The 16,355-nt window shown below is 41.0% G+C and overlaps 4 protein-coding genes across 7 annotated transcripts in view; 2 read left to right on the forward strand and 2 right to left on the reverse strand.

Annotated features, from left to right (window-relative positions):
• LOC135170649 (protein mesh) lies at positions 1–7,869 on the reverse strand. 2 transcript variants are annotated; one of them, XM_064136653.1, is made up of 16 exons: positions 7,068–7,856; positions 6,251–6,492; positions 5,931–6,118; positions 5,530–5,845; positions 5,261–5,429; positions 4,920–5,177; positions 4,639–4,832; positions 4,383–4,528; positions 3,889–4,170; positions 3,273–3,742; positions 2,901–3,175; positions 2,526–2,797; positions 2,249–2,397; positions 1,992–2,174; positions 477–627; positions 1–355 (listed from the first exon to the last, which is right to left on the reverse strand). In XM_064136653.1, exons 1-16 carry the CDS (start codon positions 7,507–7,509, stop codon positions 265–267), a joined length of 3,828 nt encoding a protein of 1,275 aa, XP_063992723.1. In that variant the 5' UTR covers positions 7,510–7,856; the 3' UTR covers positions 1–264. The 2 variants fall into 2 exon arrangements, with proteins under 2 accessions (XP_063992723.1, XP_063992722.1); XM_064136652.1 differs by lacking the exons at positions 1–355; positions 477–627 and adding an exon at positions 1,384–1,834 and having other exon boundaries at positions 7,068–7,869.
• Positions 3,643–16,355, forward strand: part of LOC135170668 (probable cytochrome P450 301a1, mitochondrial) — a 21,720-nt gene continuing 9,007 nt past the window's right edge. The window contains exon 1 of the mRNA XM_064136688.1: positions 3,643–3,782. The gene's annotated coding sequence lies outside the window, so the exon portion shown is untranslated. The remainder of the gene's footprint in view (positions 3,783–16,355) is intronic.
• Positions 8,065–10,973, reverse strand: LOC135170674 (CCR4-NOT transcription complex subunit 7). Of its 3 annotated transcripts, none has more exons than XM_064136705.1 (7): positions 10,845–10,973; positions 10,105–10,201; positions 9,821–10,000; positions 9,567–9,726; positions 9,195–9,471; positions 8,900–9,040; positions 8,065–8,773 (listed from the first exon to the last, which is right to left on the reverse strand). In XM_064136705.1, exons 2-7 carry the CDS (start codon positions 10,124–10,126, stop codon positions 8,645–8,647), a joined length of 909 nt encoding a protein of 302 aa, XP_063992775.1. In that variant the 5' UTR covers positions 10,127–10,201; positions 10,845–10,973; the 3' UTR covers positions 8,065–8,644. The 3 variants fall into 3 exon arrangements, with proteins under 3 accessions (XP_063992775.1, XP_063992776.1, XP_063992777.1); XM_064136706.1 differs by having other exon boundaries at positions 10,105–10,145; positions 10,845–10,961; XM_064136707.1 differs by lacking the exon at positions 10,845–10,973 and having other exon boundaries at positions 10,069–10,152.
• Positions 11,323–16,272, forward strand: LOC135170650 (uncharacterized). The gene is made up of 4 exons (XM_064136654.1): positions 11,323–11,532; positions 11,684–11,780; positions 12,049–12,103; positions 12,186–16,272. The coding sequence occupies exons 2-4, from the start codon at positions 11,752–11,754 to the stop codon at positions 15,786–15,788; spliced, it is 3,687 nt and encodes a 1,228-aa protein (XP_063992724.1). The 5' UTR covers positions 11,323–11,532; positions 11,684–11,751; the 3' UTR covers positions 15,789–16,272.

Genomic DNA, 16,355 nt, shown 5'->3' on the forward strand with positions numbered 1-16,355 from the left:
TTGTGCATTACAATTATTTATTTGTACTAGAAAAGTATTTGAAACATTGCAGTGAGATTAATTGACGGATATTTTGATAGAGAAGATCATGATAATGAGGGAAATGACTCGAGGATTATGAAATATCTGATGAAGTTAATGAGGTCGTAAATATACATTTCCATACTTATAATATTACATCGTGAATTTGTATGGAGAGACTGTGTAAAAGTTAATGAAGAGCACTGACTGTCGTCTTTGACATATCGAAAATATCAGGTGTCATTAATTTATTTCAGTCGTTTTGCTAGGGTAAGTGGTTGGCTCTTCGTCCTCATCAATTTTTCTCATCCTCTGGAGTTCGGTGGTTCGAGATCTGAAAGGATCATTCCATGACAAAGGTCAATGGCAAAATAATTAACAATAGCAGGGTTTGAAAGCTAGCAATGAGAATTTTTTAAATCCCTCTGTGTAATTAAGCCATGAAATAATTATACCTCATCTGTGACTGCTCCTGCTCTCGTTCTTTCCTTCTTCCCTGAACGACTCTGAAGGCACCACAGATAATAATCATTAGAATTGGAATTAAACATCCGAGAATAATTCCAAAGGTTACACCAGCCTGTCGAGAGCTATACTCCTGCTGACCTATTAATTAAAATCTCCATTGTGACAATGCAAAGTCAATTACGTGCGATATTAACGAAATTGAAATGAGGACATGGAAATTTCAGTGGAGACAGTGCGGAAATTTCCACTCCACATTAATCAAAATTATTGATCATTCAATTTATAAAGATTGTTTGTTCGTGTCTACTGTAATTTTGTCATTGTGGAATAGAAATTTCCTTCTTTTAGCACACATTCAATATATTTTATTACGAAAACTTACAAAATTGTACAATTCAGAGACAGATACATATTTACATATGTAGTACATATTTTGTTAAATGAATTAATCCAGATTTTTCTATTCCACATAATAAAGTACAGTTAACACTAGATATTATTCCTATCTGACTGCTTATTGTACTACTTGAATTATTTCTTAATCCGCAGTTTTATTACATTCTGGCAATGCTTGTCATTACTAACAATCATTGAACATTTTATTGAAAACCCAAAAGTCAAATCATCGTGAGAGAAAATCAGGCAATTGATTTACGATAATTGTTTCACAGGCGCGAGAATAACCACCGATAGTTCGATGATTCATAAGACCGTAAATATTTAACTGCCTCCAGTGACTCAGCAGAACCACGAAAAATCCTCTGGAGTGTCTCACACTCAACATTGATGCGACCAACAATTTACCCGGACAATATTTTTATTCGCGGAACCAAACAATCCGAGAGTCGGACCCGAACCGCATTTGCAAGCGCTTCCCTTAAATTAAATAATCTCTCCCTTTGCAAAAGCTAAACATCGCTCTCTTTGCTAGGGCTCGCGGTTTTCCTCGCGCTGTCAATGGAATCAGACTCAGTGGGTGACGTAGAATCTTTAAGATCCCAGTCTTTCTCCTCGAAATCGACATCCGGCTTATCAGGCAGTGGTTCGTGGGTGTAATAAACTTTATCGTAAAGCCGTCGTTTGGTGATACTACTTGCACCAGTGCTATTATCACTCTGAGGTGATACTGTTCTTTCGGATGATTTCAGGGGGGTCGTTTGTCGCGACAACGAACCAATCCCCGAGCTACGATCTGAAAAACGCCAGGATCTCGTCGAACCCTCTCGTTTTCCCGTTTTACGCAAAAAAATAAATATAGCTGCTATGAGCACTATTGCTGGCACTAGCACTGCGCCTATGACTCCCATTGTCATCCAGGCTGTCCGCTGGGAATACTCGACCTGACCTACAGACGTTTGAAATTTATTAGCACGTCCGATGATGGGATATCCCCAATTTTATGACTGTTCCCTAAAATTTCTCACAATCACGCGAGAATTTTCCACAGCAGCTTTTCCTCCACCTCTGTCTCTTTAAAAAAATAATAACAATAATGTACTCACGGAGGCACTCCGTGTATCCATACTCTGGAATATTCCACCTTCCATTCGGCTCGCAGGACCTCCTCTGATCTCCAATGAGGATAAATCCCTGATTACACTCGAACGTCACTTTGGTATTTGGAATGAACAGGAAATTGCTCTTCCGGCCAAATCTCGGTGTCTCCAAAACCCCACAAGATATCGCTTAAATAAAATTATCGACTCGTGAGTCCTTCTCTAACATTTGTCAAATGTGACGTGATATTTCAGTAACTCACTTGATTTCGAGTTCAGCGCTTTGATTTGGGTGAGTGTGTCATAGTAATTCTTCGTGAAATGCGCAAGATCCCGATTTAACGTCACTGCATAATCATATTGACACTGATACGTCTCTCCACAGAGTTCGCGAGCAAATTTTATTTCGGTGCTGGGAATAATGAATATGATAACGAATAATGAATAAAAATAGAATGAAAATTTTTTAGAAAATCCGTCTCGACGGAATATTTACGAATAACGATTACTAATTTAAAACGACTGCTGGAGCTATCCCACCTGTTTGATACTAATATGTCCTGGGGTGTCCTCTTCCACTCTGGTTCAAACGTTACGTTGGCGTAGTAACTCGCTGTTCTACCGAATTCCCGAGTGAACAATGCACCCCCTTTGTACCTGTCCTCCTTATCCTCCAGCATCCAGTACATACCGAAGTTCTTGTGGATTTCCTCGAAACTGTCCAGACTCAGTGGCACTGTTTGACCGTCTGGCCGAGTGAAATCGTCGGCTTTTTCGTTACTCCAGTTACCCATCAACCCTCTGGTCTTATTCTGTCATGCGATTAAATATAGTGATGCATTAGCCACCGCTGAATATCGAAATTCATTGGGAGAGTTAATTAATGTCAGAGTGAGTCTGGAGGTGATGACTTACCATGTATGTCCATGGTAGATAAACTCTCGCGGTCATAAAGCCCTGGTTCTCCACCACTTCAACCCCAGCCCCAGTATCAAACATTATTATGACTTCGCTCTGATTCAAAATGTACGTTGGTGTGTAAACTACGACTCCGGGAAAGTGTTGAAATTTCAAGGATTGTCTGTCGAAGTAAATCCTTCGACGATCTGCAAAGACATCCAGGCGGTATCGCCATTGGGCACTTGAAGGTCTCAGCCGGACCTCGATGGTCGATGAGTCATTGCCCCTCGCTGCATTGAAAAATAATATTTTTCTAATGTTAAATGACATCAGTTCGCAAGAACTTTTCCCCCCTTTTCCTTCTCTATAAAAAAAATATTTTATTACCTACGACGGAGGTCAACTGAGTCCCTCGGATTTCTGTCGGGCCACTATTCACAACTTGTTCGAACCTCCCCTGAATATCCAGTTTATCCTTTTTAGTGTCCACCCGCACCAGGACGAACTCCCCCTTTCCATTGAAGGTGTATGGAACGTCATCGAAGGTCACGATGTGGGGATCCCCGAAGACAGCGGCGACAGCTGGGGATTGATAAGCAATGCAGTCCTGACTAGGCCGTCTCTCGAATCTGAATGTCTCGCAGCCAACCGCCTGCTCCTCCTGCCACATGCAGCACAGGTACATCGGCACCATATCATGGAACCAGTGAGAGAGACTCGGCACTTTGTTAGCTTCGTTCCAGGGGAGATATCCCAGATTGTGAGACCTGCGGGGCTTGGAACCCCACTGCTGGTCGTAGGTCAGCATCAGGTAGCCGTTTTTGTCGTAGCAGCATTGCTGTTCTGATCCGTCCAGACTGACAACAAAAGGGAGGAGGTCATCGAGGGAGAAAATGGGTGAGATAGAGATTTCGTTTATGGGGAATATTTGAGCAGTGGCTAATTAATTAGCAGCGAATTAATTAGTTGTGATTGGTGGCTGTAATCGAATAAAAATTCTTACTTGGGAGCTCCAGTGGTGACACAATGGATCGCTCCATAATTGTAAAAGCATTCGGGGTTTGAGTCTTTATCGCAACTGAGATCGGGAAGGTAACGACCCTTGTCAGCCAAGGCGTGTCCTAGGGTGCAAGGACAGAGGGAGACTTCAGCGGCGAAGTTCTTTAGGTATCGGTCATTCATGATCCAATTGTCGCAGAGCTTCTGCGGCCATTTGGCCCCGTGCTCCCGCTCCCACTGGGGGCCGAAGTACCAGGCCAGGGGGATGGGTTTGCTCCATAATACCCTACAAATACCATTATGGTCATTGACTCTTGAAGTTTATAAATCTATTGCTAAAATCGTTGGCATCAATCAAGTGTCGGGGTGAAGACATCTCCAAATGATTATGATATGGACTTGTCAATCGTGACACTCGTCATTTTTATCCCGATTTTCCCCTCATTTCTGGAGAAAATCAGGTGGAAGTATTCATGAATAACTTGGAAAATTACGTACGGTGTGATGTCGAGTCCTGAGTAATCAGTGGGTTTCGTTAGATTAATCGAAATGAAGCCAAAATGCATGTCCCGCTGGTAGGGATTATCGTAATTACGATATTTGGCTGGTGCTATCGTGTATTCCCCGGTGTTGGTCCAACTCCCCTGAAATATTCGTAACGATGAAAATTATGAAAAATAAACGTGATTGCCTTGAGGAAGTTGTTCCTCGTGAAGTTCCTCAAGCGAAAATAATAACCAGGTCTCTGACGTACTTCAAGAAGACCGATGTATTCGAACTCAGGTCGAATGGTCGTCTCCCGATAGCCCCAGAGTGACAGCTGAACTTCGGAATTTAGATTGCTGGTCAAGTTGTAAGCGTCCCATGTTATTTTTATTTCCCGAGGATTACGCTCGTGGACTGCTCGATTTTGGAAGTATATCCTCTCCGTAGCTGTGGCTGGAGTTTCTGCAAAAATTTTCAACCATCGAGACCAACCATTTTCATCGTCGGATTGATTTCCTATTTCAACGAGTCACTCTTCAATTATCTTACCGATGAAAAATTTTCCTTTCCAATCGAACTGTCCGTTGTTGACGACGATAGCGAACCTGATGTATCCCTCAGCTTTCACGAATGGCTGAATACAAACAGCGCGATTTCTGTCAATGACAGTGCCGAAGACTTCCTCAGTATCAAAACGACATTTGACTTTATCCTTTGGGAGGAAACAAGGCCCTGTTATATTTACTACTGTACCACCGAGCATATTTCCGCTTTCAGGGGCGAATGTCAATGGTAAATGTGCTCCAGCTGTCATAAAAATGTTATTACCCATGAGAAAGAAAGTTCCAAAATTGTGATAATTTAGACAAACAATTTCTCTCGTGAATTACCGATGTCTTTGTTGCAGGTTCCATGCATTATCTTCTCGTCAATCCGGAAAATATGTCTCCCTTCAAATCCATTGGCCCAGCCGCGGCTCGTCAGATCGCGAATAGTTGACATTTGCGAATATGGTTTGTACTCGTAGCTCTGCGTTCCATTACCAGCATTGAAACCCACCTGTCAACACAATATTCACGATGAAAATAATACTCGATTCGCTCTCCTATGGATCAACCGCCCATCAATGACTTCTGCTCGTTGAATCCCAGACACTTACGTAGGCGGGCACTCCACCCTCGCCACCAGTGGTATCACCACCAGCCTCAGTATGACTGGTCCACTGTATGTCATGATAATTGAAGATAGCGTACGTGTAAACCTCGTCAGTTGCCAGGACTAATTGAAAGGTATTAGTTTTATAGAGAGAATTGTCAATTCCACCAGCGAATGACATATTTTTCCACGTGACGATGACAGCGTGTTTTGGTTCAAATGTGTCAGACCCAACTACACCCTCCCGAATGTCCCATTTTACTCTTTCCCTCATTTCTACACCGAACTGGTCGGTTCTCTTCTGCAAGTCCCGTTCCATTCTGGCAAATTATCAATTTATTTCATTTTTCGAGGGAAAAGATCCAATTTATGATTTTATTTATCTGAAAAGAAGCACAAATTTACCTGAAGTAAACACCTGGCTCTCGTCGATCGATATCACTGTGTCTAAGCGATCCAATCCGACATTTGCTGAAGAAAATGCCAATAAACGCAGGATCATTTTTCTTGGGCCAGTCTTTCACGGGGAAAACAAGTGGATACGTGTAATGATTCGGAGGATCACTGAATTCCAGGTATCCATTGATTGATAACTAGGGAGTAATTCAATTAATTATTTTTTCTATTTACTCCGGAAGTTATCGTTTTTTCTATGGGATTTTTTCCTGGAAAAAATTCCATAATAATAAATGAACATATAATGTCAAATAATCATGTGGACTGACCCTTGTGTAATTGTATCGAAATCCATAGAACGGTAATTGGAAATTAAAATTTTTATGTATCTGCGGCATTGAGGAATGCACATCAGTCTGATAATCGCCCTTATTATTGTCCCCGCATTTATCAAAATACCAGTACATCTTCTCGGACCGAATTTTCCTCCATCTCTCCTCAGTCATCACGTAATAACGCGGTGAATTTTCCGGCGTTGGTGCACATCTGTTCGCCTCTGGATCATCAGAATCTGGGAGAAAATAAATACTACCGCATAATCGACGGAAACAAGTGCGTGAATCAGGTGAATTATTTCACCCTAGAAAGAGTATTCGTGTTCCAGTGATTCACCAGCGATTCATGTTTCGAGTGAGTAACTGATAAGCACTGATAACAGCCAATACAATCAAACGTGACGTACAAATAAAATGAGGCAATGCATGCAAACATGTTGAGTATGACACCTTCCTCATTACCGAGCCAATCAATCAACCAGTGGACGTACAATTATAATAATTGGTTGACAATTATGTCAGTCCTGATAAGTTGACCAGGAATAAGTCATCTAATGTCGTTAGAACGCGATAAACCTGGGCACGCCCATTGATAACGCACGAAAGGGTATATTTGATAAAAATAACCGGAAGACAGTGAAAAAATTACGGTTCAAATGAGAACCTGTGGAGGAAGTGAAACTTATAGAGAACACGAAAGAAATATATGAGACAGATATTTTACATAATTTTACATAAAGATTCAGGGAGTTCAGAAAATGTTCTAATATATTTTTTGGAATATAATTTGTTTCGTAATTAATTTCCGTACCGTAACTGACGTATTTTTCACTGCGTGCCTCATCAATTCCCCTGCCTATTCCCAATGATTCCTGATGAATCCTCTGAGTATCATCAGCATGAGGATCATGATCAGAACCTCCTGGAGAGGCTCCCAGAATCTCCGGTAGATCTTCAGTCTTGAGATTAGTCTCGTCCTGATCGACATGGCCAGTGTCATCGGATAATTTCTCAACCAAATCTTCTACCTCCGACGGTGCTGTATCCGCCTTTCCCGCGTCTTTTCTTTCCTCTGGCGCAGCTTCATCCTGATGTGTTCCCGAGACCTCGGAAGACTCGATAGGCTCCAAATTGAAAGCACTTTCCAATGTTTGATTCCCCGATTGCGCAACAACGGAGTTTATCAAGCAGAAAATTAAAATAATTGACACTAATTTGGGCCTTTTACATGGGCCGAGAGACCAACTACCCATTGTTCCACTGGCTTTTGGTACTAATTGCGGAAATTGGTGTGTTTAAGGTGAGAACTGTACGATAGAACACTGAGGTGACGAATGGTGATGATAATAGCTGGAGAGATATCATCGAGCTATCCTGTGATAACGTTTGTGGGCTTATCTTTCTATCTTTACGTTCTCGGGATGTTATATGTTGAACGATGCACGACGACCCTTTTTGGCCTACTTATGTGGCAGTCATTTAAATTCTTTACTTATCGTTTTGAGTAAAATTATATTATCGAGGAACAAATCGGCGATGATCCAATGAATTCAGTCAAAGCAGGGAAAATGTTATCACATTATTGATTCAGGATATGATATTAAATATTTATCGGTCTAAAAGCGAGTGATTTTTTATTGCTCCACTTACCGGTCAATCTAAATTCCTGGATGAACAGGATCACTTATTGAATGTAATACCTCTTCACTCGATTTCCCTACAATTTATTCGCCCTGAGGGCTCCAATGCCTACAGGGTCGATTAGCCGATTAACTGCACTTCACACCGTAAAAAATAAATCATGTAAATTTTCATTTATACATATATATTTTTCCTTTCATCTTTTAAATGAACCAATTCAACATGGCAGTTGTACAATAGTTTCTACCTCACTGAATTTGTGAAACGTGTAATCAATTTGATTTAATCAAAACTAATCTGAATAAATATTCAACCGAAAATTATCGGAAAGTCCAAGGCATAATGCTCTAAATGCTGAATTGCGATTGTTTAAATAAAAATAGAATGTATTAAATTAGTTTCACAAATTAGAGGAAAGTCACTTTCGAATACGAAACATCAAGAACAGTATATCGTTTTATGCATTTTTTTTTTATGAATTTGTTTTGTTACCAAAAAAGCCATTCTATAAATACACTTTTCTCAAAAACACTTCCCTTAAGGGGAAAATCCAATTATCTCGTTTTATTTAACTGTGAATTCATATTTTGTGGGGTTTTCATCTGTCTTTTGTAATGAAAACGTAGAAAGGGGGAGAATCACGATTGATGATCTATCATTGTGAAAGGTTGTCTCTCATTTTTTTTCCTCTGTGTAAAGCTGTTGTTCACTAATCAATTTTAGAGGTTCTACTCGGTTATTCGATCATTACGAGGAGGATGAGTTGTCACCATTACTGTCGAGGTACCCTCCAGAGCCATTGACCACGAATGAAGTGCCCAAGCCGTATAAATGGCCGCAGTATTTAGCATCGTCGATGTTGTCTTCGAAGAACATCTGGAAAAATTCATCAGAAAGGTTTCATGAACTTTAATTAGAAAAAAAATAATCACTTCGGCCAACCATGTTTTTAATTGACTGTATGAAGCGCTATTATCCTGAAATAAGAAAAAAAATTCATACTTCTCTCATCTTAAAAAAGACCATTCCCGTGAGCAAAGAATCCGAGCCAGCCTGGTGCTGAGGCCCCACTCGTTGTAACTCGAGTTGTTCAGCGACTTCTTGAAGTCCCCCTTTCAGATTTTTACATGATTTCATGAGGTACTGTCCGGACACAAAAAAAAATTAATTATCAAGTAGAAGATTTGGAAAAGAATGAAGATTTCATTTGGAACTTCTTCAGCTCCAGGAAGACTTGTTTATACATTTTTTATCCTCTCAATAAATCGAGAATCATTCACAAAAATGGATTTGGTACCTTAACGTCGTAGATTGTGGGAAAATATATCCTGAGGCGGTCGAAAAATTCACTTTCCTCGTGTGGCAGATTCTGATCAGTGAGTAGCTTTAGTAAATAACCAAAATCATAACCGGAGTGGAAGGACAACCACTTGATATCATCGGCAAGAACGATTCCAGATGTCATCAGGAGCTCAGCAAAATTTAGGGGCTCAATTCCTTCCTCTTCATGCTTTTTGAATTGTATTCCACTGTTTTGGAGCATGTCAATGCTGTCTTGTGCATACATGTCCTCTCTGAAGGCACCGAAAAATAACGAGTAAAGATCTTTTCAATGTTGTATTTTTAAAAACCAAAAAAAAAATGGCTGAATCTTCAAAAATCAACCTACTGCAGATTGAACTTGAAGTTGAATTGCCATGTGGTATAGCTCCCGGTTGGTGGATTGCCTGACTCATCGAGAAAAGTTAAACCCAGTTGGATGATCCTCAGGAGATCGACATTACAACGTAACAATTGGTATTGATAATCAGCGCAAGTACGAAATTCACCTGAGAATAGAGCAATTTTTTCCTACTGAGTTCTACATAAATCATGAAGTTTACAGTTGCAAACAATAAATTGAACGAAAAAATCATAGAGTACCTATCGGCCTTGCGACAACACCAGGAAACTCTGTATCCATAGCGATGTACTGATACTGCTGGACGACCTTCCGAATAGTACGAAATTCCTCCTCCAAATTGTGTCCCCAGACATCGCGAATTCCACATTCTTCATTACTGGGCATACTACCCCCTCCCTTCACAATGGAATTAACTCCACCTGTTTATTGAAGAATGTTCGGAAGTTAAAGTCAACGATACAAAAGAAAATCTCAATGTAACAATTACAGTATTAAAGGTCCTTCACGGCTCCCTTTGTCTTACCACTTGCGCTTTTCCTGACCATTTGCAGTTGATCGTTGTTGCTGGGGAATAGAACTAAAGGTTAACAGTCCAATAACACTGATTGAGGGTCAAACACCTATGAGAAGAAAACATTGGAATCTCACTATGACATTTTCACTTGATTCGCCGGATTTGTTGAGCATTTCGTCAACGAACATCAAGAATTCTATTTTCGACAGTTGTCTTCCCCTTAATTTCGATAAATTGTTTTTGTTTTGTCAAATAAAATGTCAGTAAACCCCAGTGACTCATTAGTGAAATAACTGCACATTCCCATAAAATAAAAAATCAATAAATCTGCTATGGTACACCACTACTCTGGTTTTTCGTTAACAAATACTGAAATGTCTTTTTTTAATTGACACAGTCGTTGTCTGAAAAAATTTGTTTACTTCTAAACTCAAGAATTCACATGACATGGCTCCGCGCCAATTTTGTTAACCTCAATCTACAGTTTTTCAATCTTCCAGAGACGAAGAAATGATCAAAATGCAACGTGATGAATGCATCACCGAGTGTCATTCTTGATTAGAACGTAATAATGTACCCTTCATTACTAAAAAACAATAGAAATACTGGGTACAGTTGACGAAAAGCTCGACACCAGACAATCACTGAAAAACCAATGCAAAAGCTCCAGTGGGATGCGAATTTTGGAGAAATTAGGGAGTGTCTATTTGCAATTGTTATCGAGATTATTGTTTAAAGGATATAGTTACCCTCATTAGAGGTTAATTGCAATCATTCTTGTTTTTATTTTCTTTTATCAGCAACAATAACGAGTTTTGGTGCTGGAACTGGCCTAAAAACTGAACACTGCAATACTGCTAGGGTTGCCAGCATGACCAGCGGCCATTTCTCTAGATTCTCGATCTAGGGATATTTGTGTTCCCTCAGAATTGACTAAATTCAAAATTTGTCCATTTGAGATTGTCCAGGAGACTCTCCCCCCCGAAATTTTGAAATAAAAGTCTCTCATATGCTTTTTCCCGTCATTTTACAATAAAATTTCCCCATTTTCTCAAATCGAAAAAATTATCATTTCCGGTATCCCCCGGAAGTGCATATATATACTCAATACAACTTTCAAAAATCCACTCCTTCCGCAGGTATTCCCACTAGAAATTCGTTTATAATCGATTGATAATTTTTTTTTGTCGAATTTTCGGGCTAATTGTGACGAACAATAACATTTTAATTTAGAATCGAGAGTTAATTGACTTCGGGTGATGTTTTCACGACGCACACGACTCATTACCGCCATTTTCGACGGTTCGAGCCGGTTGAATCCTTTGTCTGTTGTCAGTTCCCCTTATCAAGGCGAATCGTATACATTGAATCCATTTTCAACATTCGAAATATTCAACAATTGATTGTTGAGTGACTTAGTCTACCTCTAACATAAAAAAGGTAATAAACTGATAATTCGTCGGATGGAAATATTATGTCATGATGTTTATTTTGCGCATTTTATAACATGTTGATATCATCTCGCAATAATTTAGTGCATCGTCTTTCTCACTCGTTCGATTAATTATTCGATTTCGATTATTATTGTAGCAGGTTCACGGTTGTTTGTAAGCGACAGCCGAAATTATTGAACGAATCTGTTGAATACGTAGCAGAATGCCGGAATCCTGTAAGCAGAGTGTTCGGTAAGCCCTTGAGATGTTTTTTTTGTCGTCAACACATTCCTTGGAGAGAACAAAATATTATTGGGTGAAACATTCCATGTACATGCCAGCAACCCCTGAGCTTCATTCTCTAAGATATCAATGAGTTATAAATATTTTGGTGGCTTTAACTATTTTTCTCTTGCGAAACGATTTTTTTTGTAAAAAAGGAGAGAAAATCTGCAGCTTAAATTCTCTGGGGCTTTTGATAAATTATTTATTGTGTAACATTTCTGACTTTTCCCTTCAGATTTGGTGAGGATTATGCCTTGTACGTGACAAACTTGCCTCTTGAGTTGAATGAGGTATGTCAATGTCCCTCAATTCTCAATTAATAAAATTCTCAGACCACAAATGAACGTTCTCCTTTAATTATCGTAAATATAGGATGGAATTTCGAAGATTTTCAAGAAATATGGAACCGTGAAGGCGATAATAGCCCCCACGGAGGGACAATTTGCATTTATTTCCTATGGAACCTACGCTGAAGCAGAAGATGCCATAAGATCGCTGGATGGAAAGCCTCCCCTGGACCTGAAGGTCCAATTTCGTCGAACGAAAACGGAAAAGGCTTTTACTAGGCTCGAGGAGCTCCAGACAACTGAGCTACGCACTGACTTTTCACCTCCAATTCCCTCACTTATGAAGCAAGATCACGTATTGAGTGGCCCTTGCTCTCACCACCCACTCCACGATTCCCCCATTGGATTACTGCGAAATAAATTTCCTCCACAAGAATATGACATTGCTCCAGCTCATTCAGTGCCCCCAAATTTCTTGCACTATCCCTACGACAGAATTGAATATCCAGAGACAAATGCCCTGTGGTCGAGAGGGTCCCTGACAGTCAACGCCGCTGGACGTAGGCACGTAACGATGGGCAGAGGGTACACTTTGTACAACATATCAGAGCCACGTCCGGGAATAATCAATGACATTGCCAGGATCTACGAGATTCGACACTCAGGGTGTTACCAGTATGGATCAGATCAATGCAAAAATGATTATGGAGAATGCTTGCGCTGCTCGAGAGACACAACATTGTGCTGCTCTGTGTGCGAGGGATTTTACTGCAGCAGAGCCTGTCAGGCAGCTGACTGGTCTAAACATCAGGAGCAGTGTGGAAAAATTCCTCCTCTGGTCGGTGCTAACTCTCACCAGCCAGTCCACTGCAGCGAGGGGGTGACTGCGACCCTTTTGGTGAATCCGCAGCCAGTTGGGGCAGGGGAAGTGGGGAAGCAGACGAGTCAGTCAACTTATGAAATTCAGGAAGTGGAGGAGAAACAGCAGAAGGATGTACCTCTGCGACTTCCCAAGATAGTCATGGAACCTAGTGCAACGAACACTGTTACTGGGAAAACACCTCAGGCCCCAGTACCAACTGTCACTTCACAAGTGAAACAAAGTCTTTTACCTGATGTTGAAGAAATTTCGAAACCAGCTGTGGAGAACGTCGACACAGTCCCATCAGAACCGCTGAAAGTCACTAATGGAGTCAGAGATAGTCATACTGATATCATCACTCGATCCAATGCTGACAATTTCCTTCCCTCAGCGAAATTTACTGATGTCCTGATTACGTCTGTCAAGGAAGCTGGAGTATTATTCTTCGTTCAGAAGGTTGAGGACAATGAGAGAATTGCTGAACTCATGCAGAAGCTCAATGAGAGCATTCAGCAGTGTCCGCCAGTTGATGAACCAGTCATTGGGAAGATCTATGGAGTGATCTATGATCGCATCTGGCATCGAGGGCTTGTTATGTCTTTCAATCCTACAGTTGTCGATTACATAGACTGGGGTACGAATGAGGCGGTGCCATCAGGCAGTGGTTTCAGGGACATTGGGGCATTGGCTGAGCCACCGAGATTTTCACAGCTGATCAGACTTCCAGAGAAATTCTCCAACAAATCCAAAGATCTTGAAATTGATTCCGTGATTTCAGTCAAAAAAATCAGTCTCGACATTGATGACGGTGTTTGCGTTATCAATGTGGAGAGATTCGAGGAGAAGAAGCCAGTTGCGACAGTCCCTGTTCCTGCAACTCCACCAGATGCTCCAACAGCTCAGAGACTCTCCAGTGTATTGAGTTCTATCACTGCTGGAACAAAACTTGTGGCCGAAATTGTTCATGTTAACTCCAGCTCAGTGCGAGCTGTCGTGACTTTCGATGCCGTCCACGCCATTTTCGAGAGTCTGTTGACTCCATTCAAGGACGACTGTGATGGGAGAGCATCGAGCTACCCTAGTTATGTGCCAAAGGTTGACGAGTTGGTTGCAATCAAGAAACCACATGACGAGTACTGGGCCCGTGGTTATGTCTTGAAGTATCAACCACCAAGCATTGAGATTGCTTCTCTCGACGAAGCCACCATTGTCACATTTGTAGAGAAAATAATTCCCCTGAGTCCGAAGTACAGAGATATTTGTGTTTTCTCAATCATAATGAATGCTCATTCAGGCCAGTCCCTGCTTACCATTCGGCAAGGTAGTGTCGTGGAACTAGACGTGACTGCGATCAACAGCACCGCAGCTGGAGCTGTGTTGGAGGTGGACATGAAGAATGATCAGGGGATCGTAACCACAGGACTGCAGTTGAATGAATGGACTCCATGGGAAGTAGAATCCCCTGAGGTGGACACTCCATCGACAAAGACTGTTGGCACAAAAATTGATGCCACAGGGCAGGGAAAGGTACAGAACTCTTCATCAAATGCCAAAAAAATTGTCCAACAAATGACATTGAAAAACAACACCAGGGTCATTATCCAGTCATACCGCAGTCCCAGTCTGATGTTCCTTCGTAGTGTTGAGCCCGAAGAGGTTGAGAGGCATGATCGTCTGATGCAGGAGGTAGCCAAGTGCGCTTTGACATCACCAGCATTAGAATCCCTTCCACAATCTGCTGATTACGTGTTAGCTAAATTCGAGGATGACAACTACTACAGGGCTATGGTGATTTCCTCAGACCCCGAAACGAAACAAGTGAAAATAGTCTACAGTGATTATGGTAATATTCAGATAACGAGCCTGGACAAGCTGAGAGCAATGCCGGAATACCTGATGAGTGAGGTCTGCTGCGTAAAGAAAGTGAAACTCCAGGGTATCAAGACAAGCCCTCCGACTGAAGAGGCTGTTCTTCGCCTGGCAAATGCTGTCGCCAATGAGGAGGAATTTGTCTATGAGCCTCAGAGCTCTCTCCGGAACGAAGATCTCGTGATTCTCACGAGCCCGGCAACAGGAAAAACTTTGAATGATCAAATCAATCTGCTCCTGACACCAACGTGGGAGCGTGAGGGAAAAAATGAAGGTTGTCAATCGTCAACAGCACAATCACCAGCTTCGTCAGTCATGGAAGCACCGGTGGTGCCAGAGAAACAGGAAAATATCGTACTGCAACCGGTCAGCACTGAGTGCTTCATGTTGGAGCACATGGCAACTGGAACACTTGGTAAAAATGGTGAGACTGTTTCTGCTCTGTTTCTCGAGACCATCCAGCCAGGCTGCAAGTTTGTATTTGCACGAGAAGATACCGAAATGATTGTTCATGTGACCAGTGTTATGCCGGAGATGATGAAACAGTACTGTGAATCGTCCAGCCACTACATTCCACGTAACAACGAACTTTGCATCGCTCTCTTCGAGGATGGACAGTGGTACAGAGGCTGCTGCATCGATCCCAACTCAACAGCCTCGTCGGCTCTCGTTTTCTTCCTAGATTTTGGGAATTTGTCAGAAGTTCGACACACTGACATGAGGGAGATGACGCGTGATTTTTTGAAACCGGAGGCATTCGGATGCATCTGCACTATTCTTGATTTCATTGATAAATCTACTGGTGAGGTGTCACAACAGGTGCTGGCGAGACTGGAGGCTCTGCTACTGCAGAATGAAACGTATCGAGTCGAAATTGCTGGATTCGATGGGGACGAGTATCAGATTAAGTTACCAGAGATTCAGTCCCAACTCGTAGAGGAGGGCCTGTTGTCGTAGGAAGGAGAAAAAAAAATTATTTTTTTACATGAGTTATTCTCTAGTGGATTTAACGAATATTCACGATGCTTTTTTTACTTGTATAGTTTGTTTTTTCAGTATCTTGGGGTACCCAAGGGTTTAATCGTTTCGGTAGAGATTATACTGATTTCTAACATGACGTCGTGGGTTCAATTGAGTTGAACACCATTTTTTTTATAATAGTTCAACTATGATTTAGTTGAAGTAATCTTCTCTTTTATCGTCGGGATTAATTTTTGCAAATATTTTCTTTCATAGTTATTGGAGGAGGGGAAGTATCCATTATTCAATGTTATTTGTTAATAACTAGTAATTTTTTCTTTGATTTTCAACGTTGGATATGAAATAAATAATTTTCATGTTTTTTTTTCACTTTATGGTTTTGTTTATTTTTATATTTTAATAGTTTGTTTGAGAAAATGATAAATAATGTTCTTAAATAAAGTATAAAATGCTCAAACAATTTTTTTTACAAATGCTTTTACGGTATTATTAATGAATGACAAGCCATACCCTTACAAATGATTTTACCGGAACATTCTTATA

Source organism: Diachasmimorpha longicaudata, chromosome 17 (genome assembly GCF_034640455.1).
Source record: "Diachasmimorpha longicaudata isolate KC_UGA_2023 chromosome 17, iyDiaLong2, whole genome shotgun sequence".
In the NCBI taxonomy this organism is placed as follows: Eukaryota; Metazoa; Arthropoda; class Insecta; order Hymenoptera; family Braconidae; genus Diachasmimorpha; species Diachasmimorpha longicaudata.

What these genes read in the sequence shown, in the direction of transcription:
- LOC135170674 (XM_064136705.1), bottom strand. Translation starts at nt 10,126, where the DNA reads ATGGTCAGGAAAAGCGCAAGTG. An exon ending in GGTCAGGAAAAGCGCAAGTG is followed by an intron (nt 10,001 to 10,104) that starts GTAAGACAAAGG and finishes TTCAATAAACAG; the next exon opens with GTGGAGTTAATTCCATTGTG. An exon ending in CCACAATCTACGACGTTAAG is followed by an intron (nt 9,041 to 9,194) that starts GTACCAAATCCA and finishes GTGTCCGGACAG; the next exon opens with TACCTCATGAAATCATGTAA.
- LOC135170649 (XM_064136652.1), bottom strand. Translation starts at nt 7,509, where the DNA reads ATGGGTAGTTGGTCTCTCGGCCCATGTAAAAGGCCCAAATTAGTGTCA. An exon ending in GAGCCAGGTGTTTACTTCAG is followed by an intron (nt 5,846 to 5,930) that starts GTAAATTTGTGC and finishes ATAATTTGCCAG; the next exon opens with AATGGAACGGGACTTGCAGA. An exon ending in ATCTACCATGGACATACATG is followed by an intron (nt 2,798 to 2,900) that starts GTAAGTCATCAC and finishes ATCGCATGACAG; the next exon opens with AATAAGACCAGAGGGTTGAT.
- LOC135170650 (XM_064136654.1), top strand. Translation starts at nt 11,752, where the DNA reads ATGCCGGAATCCTGTAAGCAGAGTGTTCG. An exon ending in TCCTGTAAGCAGAGTGTTCG is followed by an intron (nt 11,781 to 12,048) that starts GTAAGCCCTTGA and finishes TTTTCCCTTCAG; the next exon opens with ATTTGGTGAGGATTATGCCT. An exon ending in TGCCTCTTGAGTTGAATGAG is followed by an intron (nt 12,104 to 12,185) that starts GTATGTCAATGT and finishes TCGTAAATATAG; the next exon opens with GATGGAATTTCGAAGATTTT.